Source organism: Acartia tonsa, chromosome 8 (genome assembly GCF_053477335.1).
Source record: "Acartia tonsa isolate MP-2025a chromosome 8, ASM5347733v1, whole genome shotgun sequence".
In the NCBI taxonomy this organism is placed as follows: Eukaryota; Metazoa; Arthropoda; class Copepoda; order Calanoida; family Acartiidae; genus Acartia; species Acartia tonsa.
In genome coordinates, this window is record NC_137267.1 from 46,614,914 (window position 1) to 46,631,219 (window position 16,306).

At 32.8% G+C, this 16,306-nt stretch overlaps 1 protein-coding gene across 1 annotated transcript; it reads right to left on the reverse strand.

Annotated features, from left to right (window-relative positions):
- Window positions 1–1,353: 1,353 nt before the first annotated feature.
- LOC145327122 (uncharacterized) lies at window positions 1,354–13,902 on the reverse strand. Its single transcript, XM_080170657.1, has 4 exons — window positions 13,841–13,902; window positions 5,469–5,581; window positions 2,959–3,053; window positions 1,354–2,649 (listed from the first exon to the last, which is right to left on the reverse strand). Exons 1-4 carry the CDS (start codon window positions 13,844–13,846, stop codon window positions 2,537–2,539), a joined length of 327 nt encoding a protein of 108 aa, XP_080026783.1. The 5' UTR covers window positions 13,847–13,902; the 3' UTR covers window positions 1,354–2,536.
- Window positions 13,903–16,306: the final 2,404 nt, after the last annotated feature.

Below are 16,306 nucleotides of genomic sequence, written 5' to 3' on the forward strand. Positions count from 1 at the left end.
AAGATTGTAGTTATTTAGTTAAAAGGTTTTGAAAATAAAACTAAGTTCTTTTAAGTAAAATAAAATCTTAATCAAATTCTATTTAGTTTTGACACTTTTATAATTTTATGAAAGACGTATTTTTGGAAAATATTTTCCAGTTTGGCTTCGTAACCGATTGATATCCGTCAGATTAGAACCGGTTCTCCTCCATACTGATAAATCATGTATAGCATCGTATTACAGACAATTTTCAACGAATATTAAAATAAAAATCATAGAATTAATACCATATTTGTTAGCCTGGGCCTTCGGCCTCTTGGAGCTAATAAAACTATTTTTAATCTTATGATTTTTTATTATAATATCCGCGAAAAATTGTCTATAATACTAATATGAACTTATTTGGCTCTTTCTTAAAATTGTCTGTATAATATTGCTATTTTATATTTGAGGTTTATTATCTAAAATGTATACACAGAGATGATCTTTATGAAAAAAACCCAACATTTTATAGTAACACAGCTATTCTATAACTAAGGTATGTCCGCACGTTTATTTGTCACTATCATATTTCAAAAGCTTTATTGTGAATTCACGGATTTTTAAAATCTACAGCATGACCCTCGAAAATTTTTTTTTAAGCATCTGCAGCCTATATTTCTCAATAAAATATTAAAAGATTCATATGTACTTGCTCTCTATAATTTTCTACATCAAAGGATATCAAAATATTTTTTTTACATCAATTAACAGCCGAGATTTTTAAAGCCAAAGTTTGGAAAAAGTGCTTGAGAAACTGGATATTGCTAAATATTTCTTAGTTTTTTATTAGTATATTACTTTTTATCAACCAGTTAAAAAACAAATAAGAAAGAAGAGCAAGTTTACAATTGATACATTTTTTATTGCATAAAAAAAGTTACTTTTACATATAAAAAATTACTTTTCAAAATTTCATCAAATGCATTTTCTCATAACCATTTACCCTCAAATCTTATAATATCTCCTCTTTATTAATATGACCTTGAATAAACCCCTCCCCAATTAATGCTTACGACCGGAAAGATTAGTGCTTAAATTCCCGCCCACTCATACAAATTATTTAAACACACATAAGAATCATTTAAATTGTTAAATGTTTAATAAAAGTTTGTAGCTGTAACTTTTTTTTTTTTTTAACTTATTTTGATAAAATAAAAAGTGTTTGATTTCTGTTTATGTAAACTTTCAATTTCCTACTATTTTTTATAGGATTTCTTTCTGTAAGGGTGTTTTTGCAATTTACACTAATCTAAAAATGCCTTTTAGAGCAAGTGAAAAAAGTGCTTTCAGCATTAAATAAATTTCTTGGAAACATCTTTATATAAGTTTTATAAAAAGTATTGAAATTATGAGGAAAACACGTCATTTCACTTTAAAAAACATTTTTCTTGAAAAGTTACTTTTTCCTCAGCCACTTTTTCAAAACTTTGGCTCTAAAAATCTCAGCTGTTAATTGATGTAGAAAAAATATTTTTATATCTACTTATGTGGAATCTACAGAGAACAAGGATATATACATTTTTTTATAATTCATTGAGAAATATGGGCTGCAGATGCTTAAAAAAACTTTTTCGAGGGTCATGCTGTATATAAAGTCAAAATTTATTGATCATTCTTCAAAAAAAATGTAGTTATACTTTCATTATGGTTATAATGGAGAGAAAATCGGTTCTTATTTAGGAAGGAAGGGGACAATGGGTTGTTAATTACACTAGTCCTCAAAGTGTTGTAATAACGGTTTCTTGTTGGTAGGCTTAACAACTTTGGAGACTTTATTAAATTTTAAATGGTTGGTTCATTAATTTGAGTTTCCAAACGTTTCAACCACTAATTATAATCTCCATTGTGTATAATCATGGCTGATGTACATCAATTTATCAGTCATTGCCTAATCCCTTTAGATACCTGATTCTTGCTTATGTTATTGCTGCTCAACTATTGAACATAATTGTTCTTGTTTAAACTTGCATAACAATGGGAAACATGCATAGAATGAATTTGACATTATGCCAGGGAGGGACAGGACAATGACATAAATTTAAACACCAGTCTTTACCAACTACCAAAACAATTATTTGATTTCAACGTGGAAGAACTTGGCAATTTATGGTCCATTGTCTTGTCCCTGGAGCCCTGCATTATATATATAACCAACATGTAGAATAGATTTTACATTTCCAACAAAATTCAATTTGTTTTCTACACTTATATTGAAATTAGTTTAGGAATAAATTTGTTTTAATGCTCCTTAAATCTGCTTTTATAGTTCTGAATTGTAGTTTTGATATCACATTCCATAATGATTTTATTTTTTCACCATTTTCACCAATAAATCAAGATTTTGAACTAATGTTTGGCATTTTGAGATATTTCATAAAATTGTTCCAAAGTATTGTAAAAATTCAATTAATCATTAAAAAAGTTTTGTACTCTTTTCTTAACTCCATTCTTTTATAATTTACAAGTTCTTATTTTTTTGGATAGATTGCCCCATTGTGATTGTTATCCCTTACTACACACACCTCCTGCCACACTGTGGACAGGTGTTATCACTGTATGCCATGCTGCTGCCCATCTGTATCAAGTTGCAGGTCAAACACTCCTCGTCTTGCTGCATGTTGTTTCCTAAAATAAAATATAAATTGTGATTGTCCAAGAGCATTTGACTCTGTCTTTCATAACATCTTTTCAGCTAAATCATTGCCTCCACTCTTATAGATCAAGGATATTAACGGATAGGACTATGGAATTTAAATTTATGTACATCAACAATTAAAATAAAATTATCAATTGAAAATTTTGGACACTACTTGTTGTAATCCAACCAACCAAATTCAATGTTCCCAATGTTTTATAGTCATCGAATAAGATAATTGTGTTACAAACTTTGGATTAAACCACATTCTTCCAAATTACACATAACTTCTTACTAACCTGCTTCAATTTGAGCAGCTAAGGCTTGAGCTTGATATGCAAATGATTGTTGTAGAGCTGATACCAGAGCTGTGTTGCCAGCTATACCAGATTTACTAAAAATATTATTTATATGTTAGATACTAGAGTAGTGTTGCCAGCTATAAAAGATTTACTAAATATTTTGTATATTTTAGAATAGATACTAAAGAAGTGTTGCCAGCAATATTAGATTTACTATATATTGATACATTTTAGATTTGATACTAGAACAATGCTGCCAGCTATACCAGATTTACTAAATAAATCATATATTTTAGAATAGATACTAGAGTAGTATTGTCAGCTATACCAGATTTACTAAAAATCTAATTTATTTTGGAAAAGATACTAGAACAATGCTGCCAGCTATACCAGATTTACTAATTATTTGATATATTTTGAATAAATATTGAGTATGGTTTTTTTTACAGATTTACTAAATATTTTATATATTTTAGAATAAATACTAGAGTAGTGTTGCCAGCTGTTGAAGATTTCCTATAAATTTTTAACTTTTTTACTTAAATTTGAGTTGTTGCTACTTGCTGTAATGTAATTTAAAATAATTATTTGCGAGCAAATTAATAATGACGTTGTTGTGACAAAAGTAAATAAATTAAATTGTTTATGTAATCATTATCACTGGATATAGAACATACGTGGATATTATAACAAGAGAAAAATTGTCATGAATTTAGATTGCTAACACGAATATCATGTATTTGTCAGTTCGTTCATTCAGTAGGAGGGGAGGGGATGGGGTAACGTAAACAGAGTCAATCTTTATTTTAGCCAGCTTAAAAATTCCCTCTATAAGAGTATATGATAATCTGTTTTAAGATCCAAGTAAAAATAAATCCATTGGATTATCATATGTAAACATAGGATATGAAAGTTTGAAGCACTATAATCAAATCAACTTGGTTTAAACTAAACAAAGTTCCACTTAAGTAGATTAAATTTTGCCATGTTCATTTGTTTAAAGCAGAGCTTCGTTTTAATTAACGTCAGAACGTCAAAACTCATTACATCCTTATTAAAAAGTAAAAGGATGTTTGTCTGTCTGTACCGAAGGATCTCGCTAACCGCCGGTTTCTTTACAGTGTAGCTTCTTATAGGCCCTGTTTGGTTAATAGCTATTTAGGGGGGGGAGTGTACCACCACCCTCCTAAGAGAAAACGCCCAAAGGGCCTCTAGGGGCGTAGCCACTAGTTAATTCAGGTAAGAATATATGGTATGAAGCTTTTAGAATAATATGATACATAACTTTTAAAAGTTTATTTACAAGGTTTTCATAGCAAATTCTTTTTTTGTAAAATTTATTCTTGTAAGATGTAATTCCATTAAACATGCAATCTTACTTCCTTCTGTCCCAATTTGTAAAACTACTAGCGGCTTCGCCCCTAGCCTCTAGGGGCTTTGCCCTAAGAGGTGATCAAAAAACAAATTTAGACGAAATTCGTAAAAGGACAAAGGAGATCTTCAGCAAAAAAAAAGGACCAAGGAAATCTTCAGAAAAAAAATAGGGGGGATTTTTTGTTTTTAGGGGGGTTGCGGATGTCCCATCCCCCCCCCCACAAGAAAATAGCCTAAAATCACCACAGGACCAATAGGTATATTCCCTGAAGAGTAGAATCCGATCGGTTCAGTGGTTACCGAGATCTTAAGGGACGGACAGACATCATTCTACTTTGTTATAGAAGAAAGAGGGTAATTTTCCCGTAAAGTTGGGTGTTGGGTTGTAGTCAAATGCTTTTATTAAGTCGAATTATCTTAATAATAACCAAATGTATCTATATGATAATTAAAATAGTTTGACTTAATAAGCGCATTTAACTACAACTCAACTTTTCGGAATTATTCAACAAAAATGACTCTCATTATTTTGAAAATGCTTTGGATTTACTTGGATAAAAATCATCAAATCAAAAAAAGTAATTTCCAGTATGTTAATAATTTCATCCAAGAAACTGTAGGGCATATCTTGATAGCAGACAAACAATCAAACTACTACAATCCTTATCATGCATCTGAATTAGCTATAATACAAGTAATACATTTAAAAATATTGAGCTGTAACAATAGACATAAAATATGCGTGGATATTATGACAGGGGGACAATTGTCGTCAACTTAAGTTGCTAATATGGAACTAATTTTGGTCAGTTTGTTCATCCAGTAGGAAGGGAGGTAATAAATAAAGGGGATGGACGTTGAATTATTAGAGAACTAACAAACTGGTGTAACATCCAAGTAATGATATATATACCCATTGATGTAACCGAACCATTCTTTTAGTCATAATATGAAACTAGAAGCAGATTATTGTGCCTTATAAAAAATTACCACTTACAATACAAATGACTAATAAAAGGCCAATATTCATTTTATTTGACCAAGTTTGCAATGTACACTGGCCTATCATTGATCATATTTGATGTATGACGTCATTTTTTCATTAGGCGCTATAAGATGCTTCATTGCACTACCTTTTTTCCTGGAGCTTCTTTTTCCTCCTGGCCATACAGGACAAGGTACACACAGTGATGATCACTCCTACCAACAGGAATATACCCAGACCAACGATCAATAAAATCCAACCCTAAAAAAAAATATTAGGTTGATAACAAGGACATTAGTTATTGGTTAGTTTGTTCATCCAGTAGGAGGGAAGGGGATGGGATAACGTAAATACCAAGATCAACAATCAACAAAATCCAACCCTAAAAAAATAAAATTAGGTTGCTAACATGGACATAACTTATTGGTTAGTTTGTTCATCCAGTAGGAGGGGAGGGGATAGGATAACGTAAATGGGGCGATTGTTAATTTGGCCAGCAAAAAGTTTTACTTTATTAGAGTATATGATCACACAGTGATTATGTCTCCAAATTACAGGAAAATTCCCAGGCCAACGATAAAGAAAATCCAACCCTTAAATTTTATTGATTAAAGACAGGTTTCCACGGATACTACACGAAAAGTTAACCCGGTTTTGTTAGCCCTGAGGACCCGTACTATATGAGTATGTCTAAGAACCAGTTCTAATTTAGTGGATATTATTCGGTTTCGAAGCCATGCTGAAAAAAAGTTATATTAGTTAAGTTTGCCTTTTTAACTAATTTTTCCTTTGATTTCATGAATTTTTTCATCAAAAGTTTAAAAGTTCTTTAATCTTTAGTTTGGTAATTATAAGAAATTGTGGTATTTTTCCTTTTATTGCTAATATAAAATTTTTATTTTAATATATATCCTGTGTTTTTAGGCCATTTACTATTATATTAAAGTAGCTCAGGATGGTTTTAGCCAATTTTATCCTTTCACTACCATTCGAATACAAAGCATCTAGATGTTAGGGGCGCAGCCGCTAGTCTTAGATAATTCAGCACGTACCACTTAATTTTTCCTATTATTTTTAATTTTCATTTGTCAGCAAATTTCTTAGGATTTAATGACATAATAGAGAAAATTATTAAATAATTAGAAAGTAGATAATTTAATAACAAAATTAAAGAGAAAATAAGATACTTCAGATTTTTAACCCTTAACAGTCGGGCCCCTTACCGCACCTTAATCAGTCGGGGGGGGGGGGGGCGTTCAACGCCCCCCTCCTCATTATCTCAGTTCCTATTAGAGCTAGAGGGCTAAATTTTTTTGTGCAAGTCCCCTGTGTTATGGTGAATTTCCGACCTTAAATAAGTCAAGGTCAATTTCCGCTTCCTTCACCCTTTTATTTAACAACCTTTGTTTTTAGGTCCTTTTTTACTTAAAAATTTCAAACGGCTGTATTTTTTTTATTTTTAAAGCTAGAAGAAAATTTTTTTTTGCAGAAAATGTTTATTATATTTAAATTTTATATTTGAAATATTAAAACATAAGTTTCAACGGCCGCAGCTGTACTTGGCAGCTGCCAGCCGCCGCAGTCGGCGGGAAAACGGCGGCGGATCTTTATGAAATTTTAATATATTTTGTAGACATGTAAGAAAAGCTTAAGTTTAAAATTTGAAGTCTCTAAGTCAAAAATTGCGGCCACAGGAGCATTTTAAAGATTTCTGGAGACCTGGAGGATCAGGACCTGCAGGATCATACCTGGAACCTTAAATTGACTTGAACACCTGTATTTAATATGAGGATGTACTACTAGAGGATATTTTAGCATTTTGGTAAGATAAAATGCTTTGTTTAAATCAAAAACAAATTTTTGTTCTTTACCTGGATGACCCTGCCAGGTTTGCTGGCATCCTGTGCCCGCCAGAATGGAGATATTCAAAAAATTCCAACTCTCAGTTATGTGTCATACCCATACTTAAAAAGTCAAGCAGTTTGGGCTCTTTATCTTTCACACACAGAAAATGAAATAGAAAAAACCGGATGGGGGGGCGTTCAACGCCCCCCCCCCCCCCCGACTGTTAAGGGTTAATATGATAAATTACACAATTTTTTTTTATTAAAAACATGTTCCATAAAGAAATATTTTTAATCAAGAAATTGTTAATAAAATTTTAAACATTATTCCAATTAATTCAAAAACATTTTAATTTAGAGAGTAAGTTCTATATATCGTTTTAGTAGGTTTTAAATCTGACACCAAAATAACAAAGATTCCAAACAGGTTTAAATTTGAGGCTTGTCGCGGATGACTTAAGGCTGCCAAGCCCTGTATAAAAGTAAGGGATCAACTTCAGTTCACAGTAAAATATTCCTGGTAACGAATATTTTAAAAAATCTATGCATTTTAAAGGCTGCTAGCTGCCAAACGGCTGAACGTACAGATCATACCCGCACACAATTTTAAGCGGCATAAGAAGGCCTACAAATAATCTGAAATAGTTAAGATCCAATGATGCACAAATAAAGCTTTTTTTGCGCATTTCTCTGCACTGCGAGATAATTATGCATTATTGATTTATGGTTATTTCAGATTATTTGTAGGCCTTCTTATGCCGCTTAAAACAGTGTGCGGGCATGATCTGTACGTTCAGCCGTTTGGCAGCTAGCAGCCTTTAAAATTCATAGATTTTTGGAAATATTCGTTACCAGGAATATTTTACCGTGAACTGTAGTTGATCCAAAGTAATATGCAAAGTAGGGATACTTTTTTGGCCGGATACCGGATATCCAGTATCCGGATAGTTTCAATATCCGGTATCCATCCGGATATCTGGCCAACGTTTGATAACCGGCAAATTACCGGATATCCGGCAGTAAAAATCAGCCGGATATCCGGTATCCGGATAATTTCAATATCCGGTAACCGGCCGGATATCGATAGTGGCCGGATAACCGGCCAAACCGGATATCCGGCCCAACCCTAATGCAAAGCCAAGCAGATTGAAAAAAACGTGGAAAATTTATTTTTGTCGGTATGGCTGTGAACAGGTTCTAATCCAGCGGATATTAATCTGTTTCGAAGGCATACTGGAAAACTGGTGGCATTTAATATTAAAATTCCTGCTGTTGGCACACAAAGAAAAACTATTTCTAAATTTGAATGTGACATTTATTGAATTTAGGCGGAGAATATTTGGAAGAATCCGTTAAATTGGCCAGTGAAACACCGCTAGGTTCTAAAGTGATAAGACAATGTCTGATAAATTAATGTACAACCCAAATGATGATACAAAAAATTACCACTTCTGTAGGTTACAATTAGTGGTTAAAGCGTTTTATCCAATGACCCAACCAACCAAAATTCGATAAAAGCGTCAAAAGTAGTTAAGTAAACGAATAAGAATACGTTATTATAAAACTTTGGGTATCAGTATAATAGACAGCCCAATGCCCCCCACCCCCTTATGGAAACACCGACATACCGACATACCGACTAAGCCCCTGCCACCCTTTGTATAAGAAAATCTGTATTAATTGCCATAAGAATATATTTAGAAAAGCATAGCTTTTAAGTTTAAGATATGATTCATTTCCTATTGCCTACACACAAAAGTTCTGAGGAGAAACTTCTTTTTTTTTATGTAAAAAGGTTTTCTTTCCATTCCCAAAAATCATTCATTTAAGACCATCGGGAAAAGAATTTGGGGGGTGTTTCGAACCCGTGACCGTGGCTTATTACGTAGTGTATCCGGTGATTGGTTCGAATCTCGGCTTAAAACTGCATCATATCTAAAGACGTAAAAAATGGTTCCTACAGCTGCTATTTCAGGTGCGTGAAATTAATAGTAAGATTAGGGAAAATGCCTTGGCCCTAAGCAGAGGCAACTCATTGTCATGCATAATTAGGACTTTCAAGGCAGAGGTCGTGCAATCAATGAGTTGGGGGGTGTTTATATGGGAATGAATATTCCATTAAAGGTATTAGGATTTATCCAGAATATTTGATGTACTACGCTAGGCATGCAATGTGGACATGAACAAAGCCTAGAACCAATCTTTCGTTCAGTTATCCCTTTCAAACAACGTTCATTTCCAGAGGTCTAGCGGGATGGGCCAATTACCGATAAATTGATGTTTATCCCCAATGATGTTATACATTCTGTAGATTAAAATTAGTGGTTGAAACGTTTGAACACTCAACTTAATTCAACTCATTTTATATCCGCGAAAAGCTGTCTATTATTAGATGCGAAAATTAACTATTATCAGATTAAAATGTTAAAAATATTAATGTTATTGTCGCTCATTTATTTATAATCCTTACAAATAGGAAATTTTGACATTTCGAAATCTATTTTTATAGCAGTACATCGTTTTTAATATGGTTTCAAAAACTATTAATATCCGCTAGATTAGAACCGATTCTCAGCCATAGTGAAAAATCATTTATATTGTCGTATTACAGACAATTTTCCAAGAATATAAAAAATAAAATTATAAAATTAATACCGGACCCGGGCTAACAAAACTGATTTAAATCTTTTAATTTCTAAATTTAATATCCGAGGAAAGCTGTCTGTAATATGTTGCAATGCAATAAATAACTATTCTGTGTTTAAATAAATAGGTTTTTATCCATGATTTATGTTTGAATTTAAAATCGTCAAACCATATTTGCTTTAGTTAATGTTAGTTTTTTCAAAACAATGACCAAGTTTAAGATACAATGTTATGTAAATAATACAGTTAGGGAGTTGAATCCATTTTTATAGAAGCAGAAATATAATCTATGATTATGGTTTGGACCCTCTAAAACTGTAATCTACCTTTCCACTTTCCCCTCTCTTGGTGAAGATATCTTCAACGCCGATACGATTTTTGAAATGTAAGATTCTACTTTCCCCTCTCTTGGTGAAGATATCTTCAACGCCGATACGATTTTTGAAATGTAAGATTCCACTTTCCCCTCTCTTGGTGAAGATATCTTCAACGCCGATACGATTTTTGAAATTTAAGATTCCACTTTTGCCTCTCTTGGTGAAGATATCTTTAACAAGAGAGACAAAAGTAGAATCTTATATTTCAAAAATCGTATCGGCGTTGAAGATATCTTCACCAAGAGAGGGGAAAGTGGAAGGGTATATTACAGTTTTAGAGGGTCCAAACCATAATCATAGATTATATTTCTGCTTCTATAAAAATGGATTCAACTCCCTAACTGTAATACTTAGTTTTCTTTTTATCTTCATAATGACCGTATTCAATTTTGTTTCTGTAATATTTTGAAAAAAACGACGCTTTCCTACATAAACTCCCAATTGCTTTTAAAATAAATCAAAAATAAGAGGGGGGTGAAGAGTTTTTTTTTCCTATGGCTAAAACCTGTGGAGCCATGACCCTGTTGGGCCAAATATTACCTAACCTAACTTGAGCTAAAGTGACAAACAAACGAAAAACTATCTCCTTTCCCTTTATTTCCAACTAGCGGCTACGCCCCTAGAGGCCTCCAGGGAAACGCAAAATTGTTTTTTTCAATCTATTTTAAAATCAGCCATTTACCAAAAATATTTTTTTCGCCGATAGATGGTGTTAGTTATGTGTTTAGCTAATTGCAAATTTGGTCACATTTTAGTCACTTAGGGAAACCGCCAATTTTTGCAATATTTGTGACTGTATATTATTATATTTCAATAACATCAGAATGGTCAAATTGAATTTTTAAATTTCAAGTACATACAGTAAATTGGAATGTGGCCATATCTATAACCAAGGCTCGGTAGCCATGCCAGAAGCCGTGGTTAAGTGTAGGTGAGGTTTAATTAGGCTATAAAGTGTGACTGGGAGTTGCTGAATTAGGTTAGTTTTACAATAATATAACAAAATGTTAAAAATACGCCAGTCATAGCGATTTTATGTAATAAATGGATATAGAAAATGTATGGATATAATGACAGGGCAAAAATCTTCGTCAATTTAGGTTGATAACATGGAACTCCCGTATTGATCAGTTTGTGGATGGGGTAAAGGGGGTGGAAGGGGAAAATCGTTATTTTAGCCCGCTGTGTGATTTCTTTATTAGAAAACAAGAACTTTTTTTTGCAGTAATCCATTATGTAATGCCATTTAGTCAACATAAACTATTCAAAATACACATCGACAAAATGATTTCAGGGTTAACATGACAGTGTTTGCATACTATATATATCTCTGGGTAAATTCAGGAATCTTAAGGGATAAGACAATAGCCGATAAATTTATGTGTATCTCAATAATGATACACAGAATTACCCCTTCTGTAGATTACAATTAGTGCTTTAAACGTTTGGACTAACTAATCGAAATTCAATAAAAGTACCCAAAGTTGTTAAGCCAATGAATAAGAAAATGGTTATTATAAAACTTTGGGGACAAGTTTAATAAACAGCCCATTGTGTCCTCCCTTCCTGGGGTAAATTCCATTACAAGTTTACTACTTGAAAATCAACCGCCAAGAAATCATTTATGCAAGCCAGTTAAATCCTTATATAAAAGTAAGAGGATGTGTGTGTGTGTGTGTCTGTATGTACCGAAGGATCTCGCTAACCACTGAAACGATATGGATCTCATTTTTTATACAGTATAGCTTCTCATAGGTACTTGGAAAGTCTTAAACTATTTTTCTTTTTCAAACTGTAATTGTAAGGGGGGTAGTTGACTTTTCCCCCTCCCCAAACAGTGCCCCTAGAGGCTAATAGGGGCGCAGCCACTACTGTAACTAATAATGTTTCAAAATGTCACATAGCTAAGGGGTAAAACGACAAAAAATGCAACCTCTATCTTGGACAGCGGGGGAGAAAATCATATTTTTCATATTGACGTACATACAGACTCTACATTAAGAGATATAAGTTTTCCGGAATTGCAATGTAGGGAGTAGATTTGAAATCTGCATCAAATTTTAAGGATTTTTTATAAAATTCGTTTTTTGTATAATTCTTTATCTAAGAGCGGAAATACAAATTAAGTTAATTAATTTTGGCATCTGTGATTGGTGGATTTAAAAAATCTGCGCTCTGATTGGATGTCGTACATCATTCAATCAATTAGAACGCAGGTAGTTTAAAATCCACCTATCCTATTGGTCAAAATTAATTAACTTAAAATGTATTTTCGCTTTTAGATAAAGAATTTTACAAAAAACGAATTTTATAAAAAATCCTTAAAATTTGATGCAGATTTCAAATCTACTCCCTACATTAAAATTCTGGAAAACTTATATCTCTTACTCTACATAGAGAGAAGATGCGCTGCTAAAGATACAAATTCTTTTAATTTAAGTTGCTTCATTTGTAATATTTTTCCATTAAAACTTCAGTTCTCGTGAATGCTTGGAAAGTACAATTTTCAAAAACAAAACTTCTCTATACTTATAAAAGCGAAGATTTTCAATAATTTGAACTTATCCGTACGTTCGTCAATAATGGGTAGCTCAGGTCTTTAATATTTGACTTTCTATCTATTAGAATTTTGTTATAAATTTGATACTGGAAACAATGATTCCTAGTACGAATTTCCTTTATTTTTAAGGTTTGGCAAAACTATATAGTTACAACCTGCATGGTAAGATATATAAGTTGGAAAGAATTTTAATGTTAGAGGGAGATTTGAAATCTGCATCAAATTTTAAGGATTTTTATTAAATTCGTTTTTTGTATAATTCTTTATCTAAAAGCGGAAATACAATTTGAGTTGATTAATTTGACCAATAGGATAGGTGGATTGAAAACTACCAGCTCTCTAATTGGTACACACTTAAGCTTCTCTAATCAGAGCGCAGATAGTTTTCAATCCATCAATCACAGATGTTTAAATTAATTAAATACGAGAAATAACTATTCTCGGATGGTTCAAATAGCTAGTCTGAATATTACTTGAAGTTGGCACTTTTATTTTTTTTATTTTTAAAAATCTTAAAACATGTACGAAATCAGTGAATGAGGGGACATTTGGATGTGTATTACAAAGTCCCCAAAGCTTTCTAAAAACATTTTCTTATACGTCGTTGGTTCAATATCTTTGGGGAATTTTATTTAATTTTGATTGGTTGGTTCATTAGTTAGGTGTTTAATCGTTGCAACCACTAATAAAAATCTACAAAAGGTGCAGTTATGTGTATCATCATTAGGGATGTAGATCAATTTATCATCCATCATCTTATCCCTTTAGATCCCTGGTACGTAATCCTTTAAGCCCCCAACACAAGAGCAACACAATCAAATTAAAAGATTTAAACTTCACAAACTAAAACCATTTCAAATCTTTTAAAGCTCTGCTCTCCATAATTTATCATAAACAACACATTTACTAAATGTTTATTTAAAATTGTTAAAACAAGGACTTAATGTTCCGAAGTTGCGACCGTTAATCTTTCTACATTTCTTTTTAAAACTAAAATCAAAATTGACTTTGTTATTATTTTGAACTTCTTTTTTTCCATGAAAAAATTAAAACTTAGAGTTGTAGAGTAGCTTCGTTTAAAGAAAAAGTATACCTGCATTTTTAATTATTTGTATAAGAGTAATTTGTTCTTTTTTAGCTGTTACATTGTATTCTGAAATATGTTTATGATGTTAAAAAATAAAACCCATAGTCTTTTAATAACATTTTCGTATTCGTTGGCTTAACAACTTTGGGATCTTTAAAATGAATTTTGATTGGTTAGTTAATTTATTGCGTGTCCAATCGTTTCAACCACTAATTGTAATCTACAAAAGGGGTTATTTTGTATTATCATTGGGAATGTATTGTACATCAGCCATTTTTTTTATACCTGTATAAGTAAGTATTGACTATTAAACATTGTGTAGAGTAGCTTTTCTTAATTGTTCAATATCCGCTCTTGGTGACATATATAGTAATCCAATTCCGTAGAACATACATGTGAATATAAATATGTTTATTATATTATGATTAGATCACATATTGCAGTTAGGAGGTTCAATCTATTTTTATAGAAGCAGAAATATAATCTATGATTACGTTTTTGACCCTCCAAATAACGTTATGAATGATTTCATTTTCCCCTCCCTTGGTAATGATATCATCAACGCCGATATGATTTTTGTAATGTACCATTCCAATTTTGCCTCTCTTGTGGTAATGATATCATTAAGGCCGATACAGTTTTTGTAATGTACAATTCCAATTTCAAGAGAGACGAAACTGGAATGTTGGTTTACTCTTTTAACATCGACATAATTGAAATCATATACAGGGTGCGGCACATAAATCCGGACTTTTTTAAAACGGCCATAGCGCCAAGACTACTTGACCGATCAGGACGTTTGACCCCACAATGAAAAGCTTAGGTAATGAGCTTTTTACCCATAACAAGCATTGGACGATGTAGGACGTGTACTCCGAGCTGGCCGCGCATATGTTCAACTAAGCAAATTCGAAATGCGCAGGTTGCTCATGAAACTTGCTGAAGGTACTGGTAGATATATAAGTTAGGTACTAGAAATTACTAGAGTTCTCGATTCAAGTTGACTTGCCCGTGGTACTCCGGCAAATTGACACGTGGCATATTGTGAGATGTCAAAAACGCCAAAAATCTTGAAAATTTCACGATTCTCGTCTACAGGGGCCCATAAGGAACCTTGAATCTCGTTTTAGACTATTGGTTCTGCTGACAACCCTAGCTAAATCTTCATGCCATTTCCAAAAAGGTATAAAACGTCGTTCTAGCTCAACTGTGGCCCAAATAAGAGCCGCCATGTCGAAGGGTAGCTTGAAAGATGGAAATTTGGATCCTGCGGTTAGTCACGTTCCTAAGGAAATGTGGCCTCCCAGCAGCCCAGATCTTTATCCATAGACTATTTGGCCTAGAGCTACTTTGAAGCATGCACCAATAGACGTGCCTATACCATCAAGACCTCCCTCATTTCCACTATCAAGGAGAACTTTGCCAGTTTGTACAGGGACATGGTGACCAGGGCCTGCGGGCGGTTCAGGGGGTGGGTAGGGGCGGTAATTGAGGCTGTCGGCGATTTTATTGAATAATCTAATAGTCATATACCTATTTTGCCTCTCAGTTTTTAAAATTCTATAAAATCTTTAAAATTGACGATTTTATGTTCATTTGTTTACAAATTAGAAAAAGTCCTGATTTATGTGCCGCACCCTGTATACTATTTCTAAATTATGTTAAATTAAAAATACATAAAATGTTATGTTTAATTGAAGATTTTTTTGTAAAATTGAAAAAAAGTTATTTTAGGTTAGGTTAGGTTATATTGGGTTAGGTTATTGCCCCACAGGGTTAGGTAATTGGCCCCGCAGGGTTAGAGCCCCCCGCAGTGGCTAGAAATAGGAGAAAACTAAATGTGAAAAAAAAACAAATGATCGCCCCTTAAGGAGCGTTGCCACAAAAGGGACTATACCTCAAATTTACCATGGGAATTATTTCGCACAAGCATACAATTGTCAATTTATTTACTCTACTGAGAAACATGTGCGAATATCCTCAAGAGAGGTTTAGACATTACCATTTTATTATTGCCATGCTGTCATAAGATAAGTTTAAGAGAAATAACTCTTTATTTACTAATAGTTGCTTCACCCCCCATGCTTTAGGGGAGGTTGGGGTACCAATATGCTATTTGCCAAAAAATGCAACAAACTAGTCAACATATTAAACTCTTTAAAACTTAACTTAAAGTACTACGATCAACGGATTTACAACTACTTGGATTTTAGAGAATGATAAAGTAGTCTTTCCTTTTAGATTGGGTTGAGAAAGATTTTGAACTAAATGTTTTTTTTGGATCTTACACCAGATTATCATATACTTTAATAAAGTGAAACCTGTAGCTGGCTAAAATAACGATCAACCTCCCTCGACATTCATTGGCGGCAATAATATTTAGTGGCTGCGGCTGAATGAAATGGCTAACGCCTATTGGGTGTAATTAACAAGCCGTGACATAATAAGTGGCACATCCGCTCATCGTTTGGA

Bases quoted from the DNA above. Each gene is read 5' to 3' on its own strand.
- LOC145327122 (XM_080170657.1), bottom strand. The intron at 3,054-5,468 runs GTAGTGCAATGA...TAATATTTTTAG, and splicing joins AAGAAGCTCCAGGAAAAAAG to TAAATCTGGTATAGCTGGCA. The intron at 2,650-2,958 runs GTTAGTAAGAAG...ATTTTATTTTAG, and splicing joins AGCTGCTCAAATTGAAGCAG to GAAACAACATGCAGCAAGAC.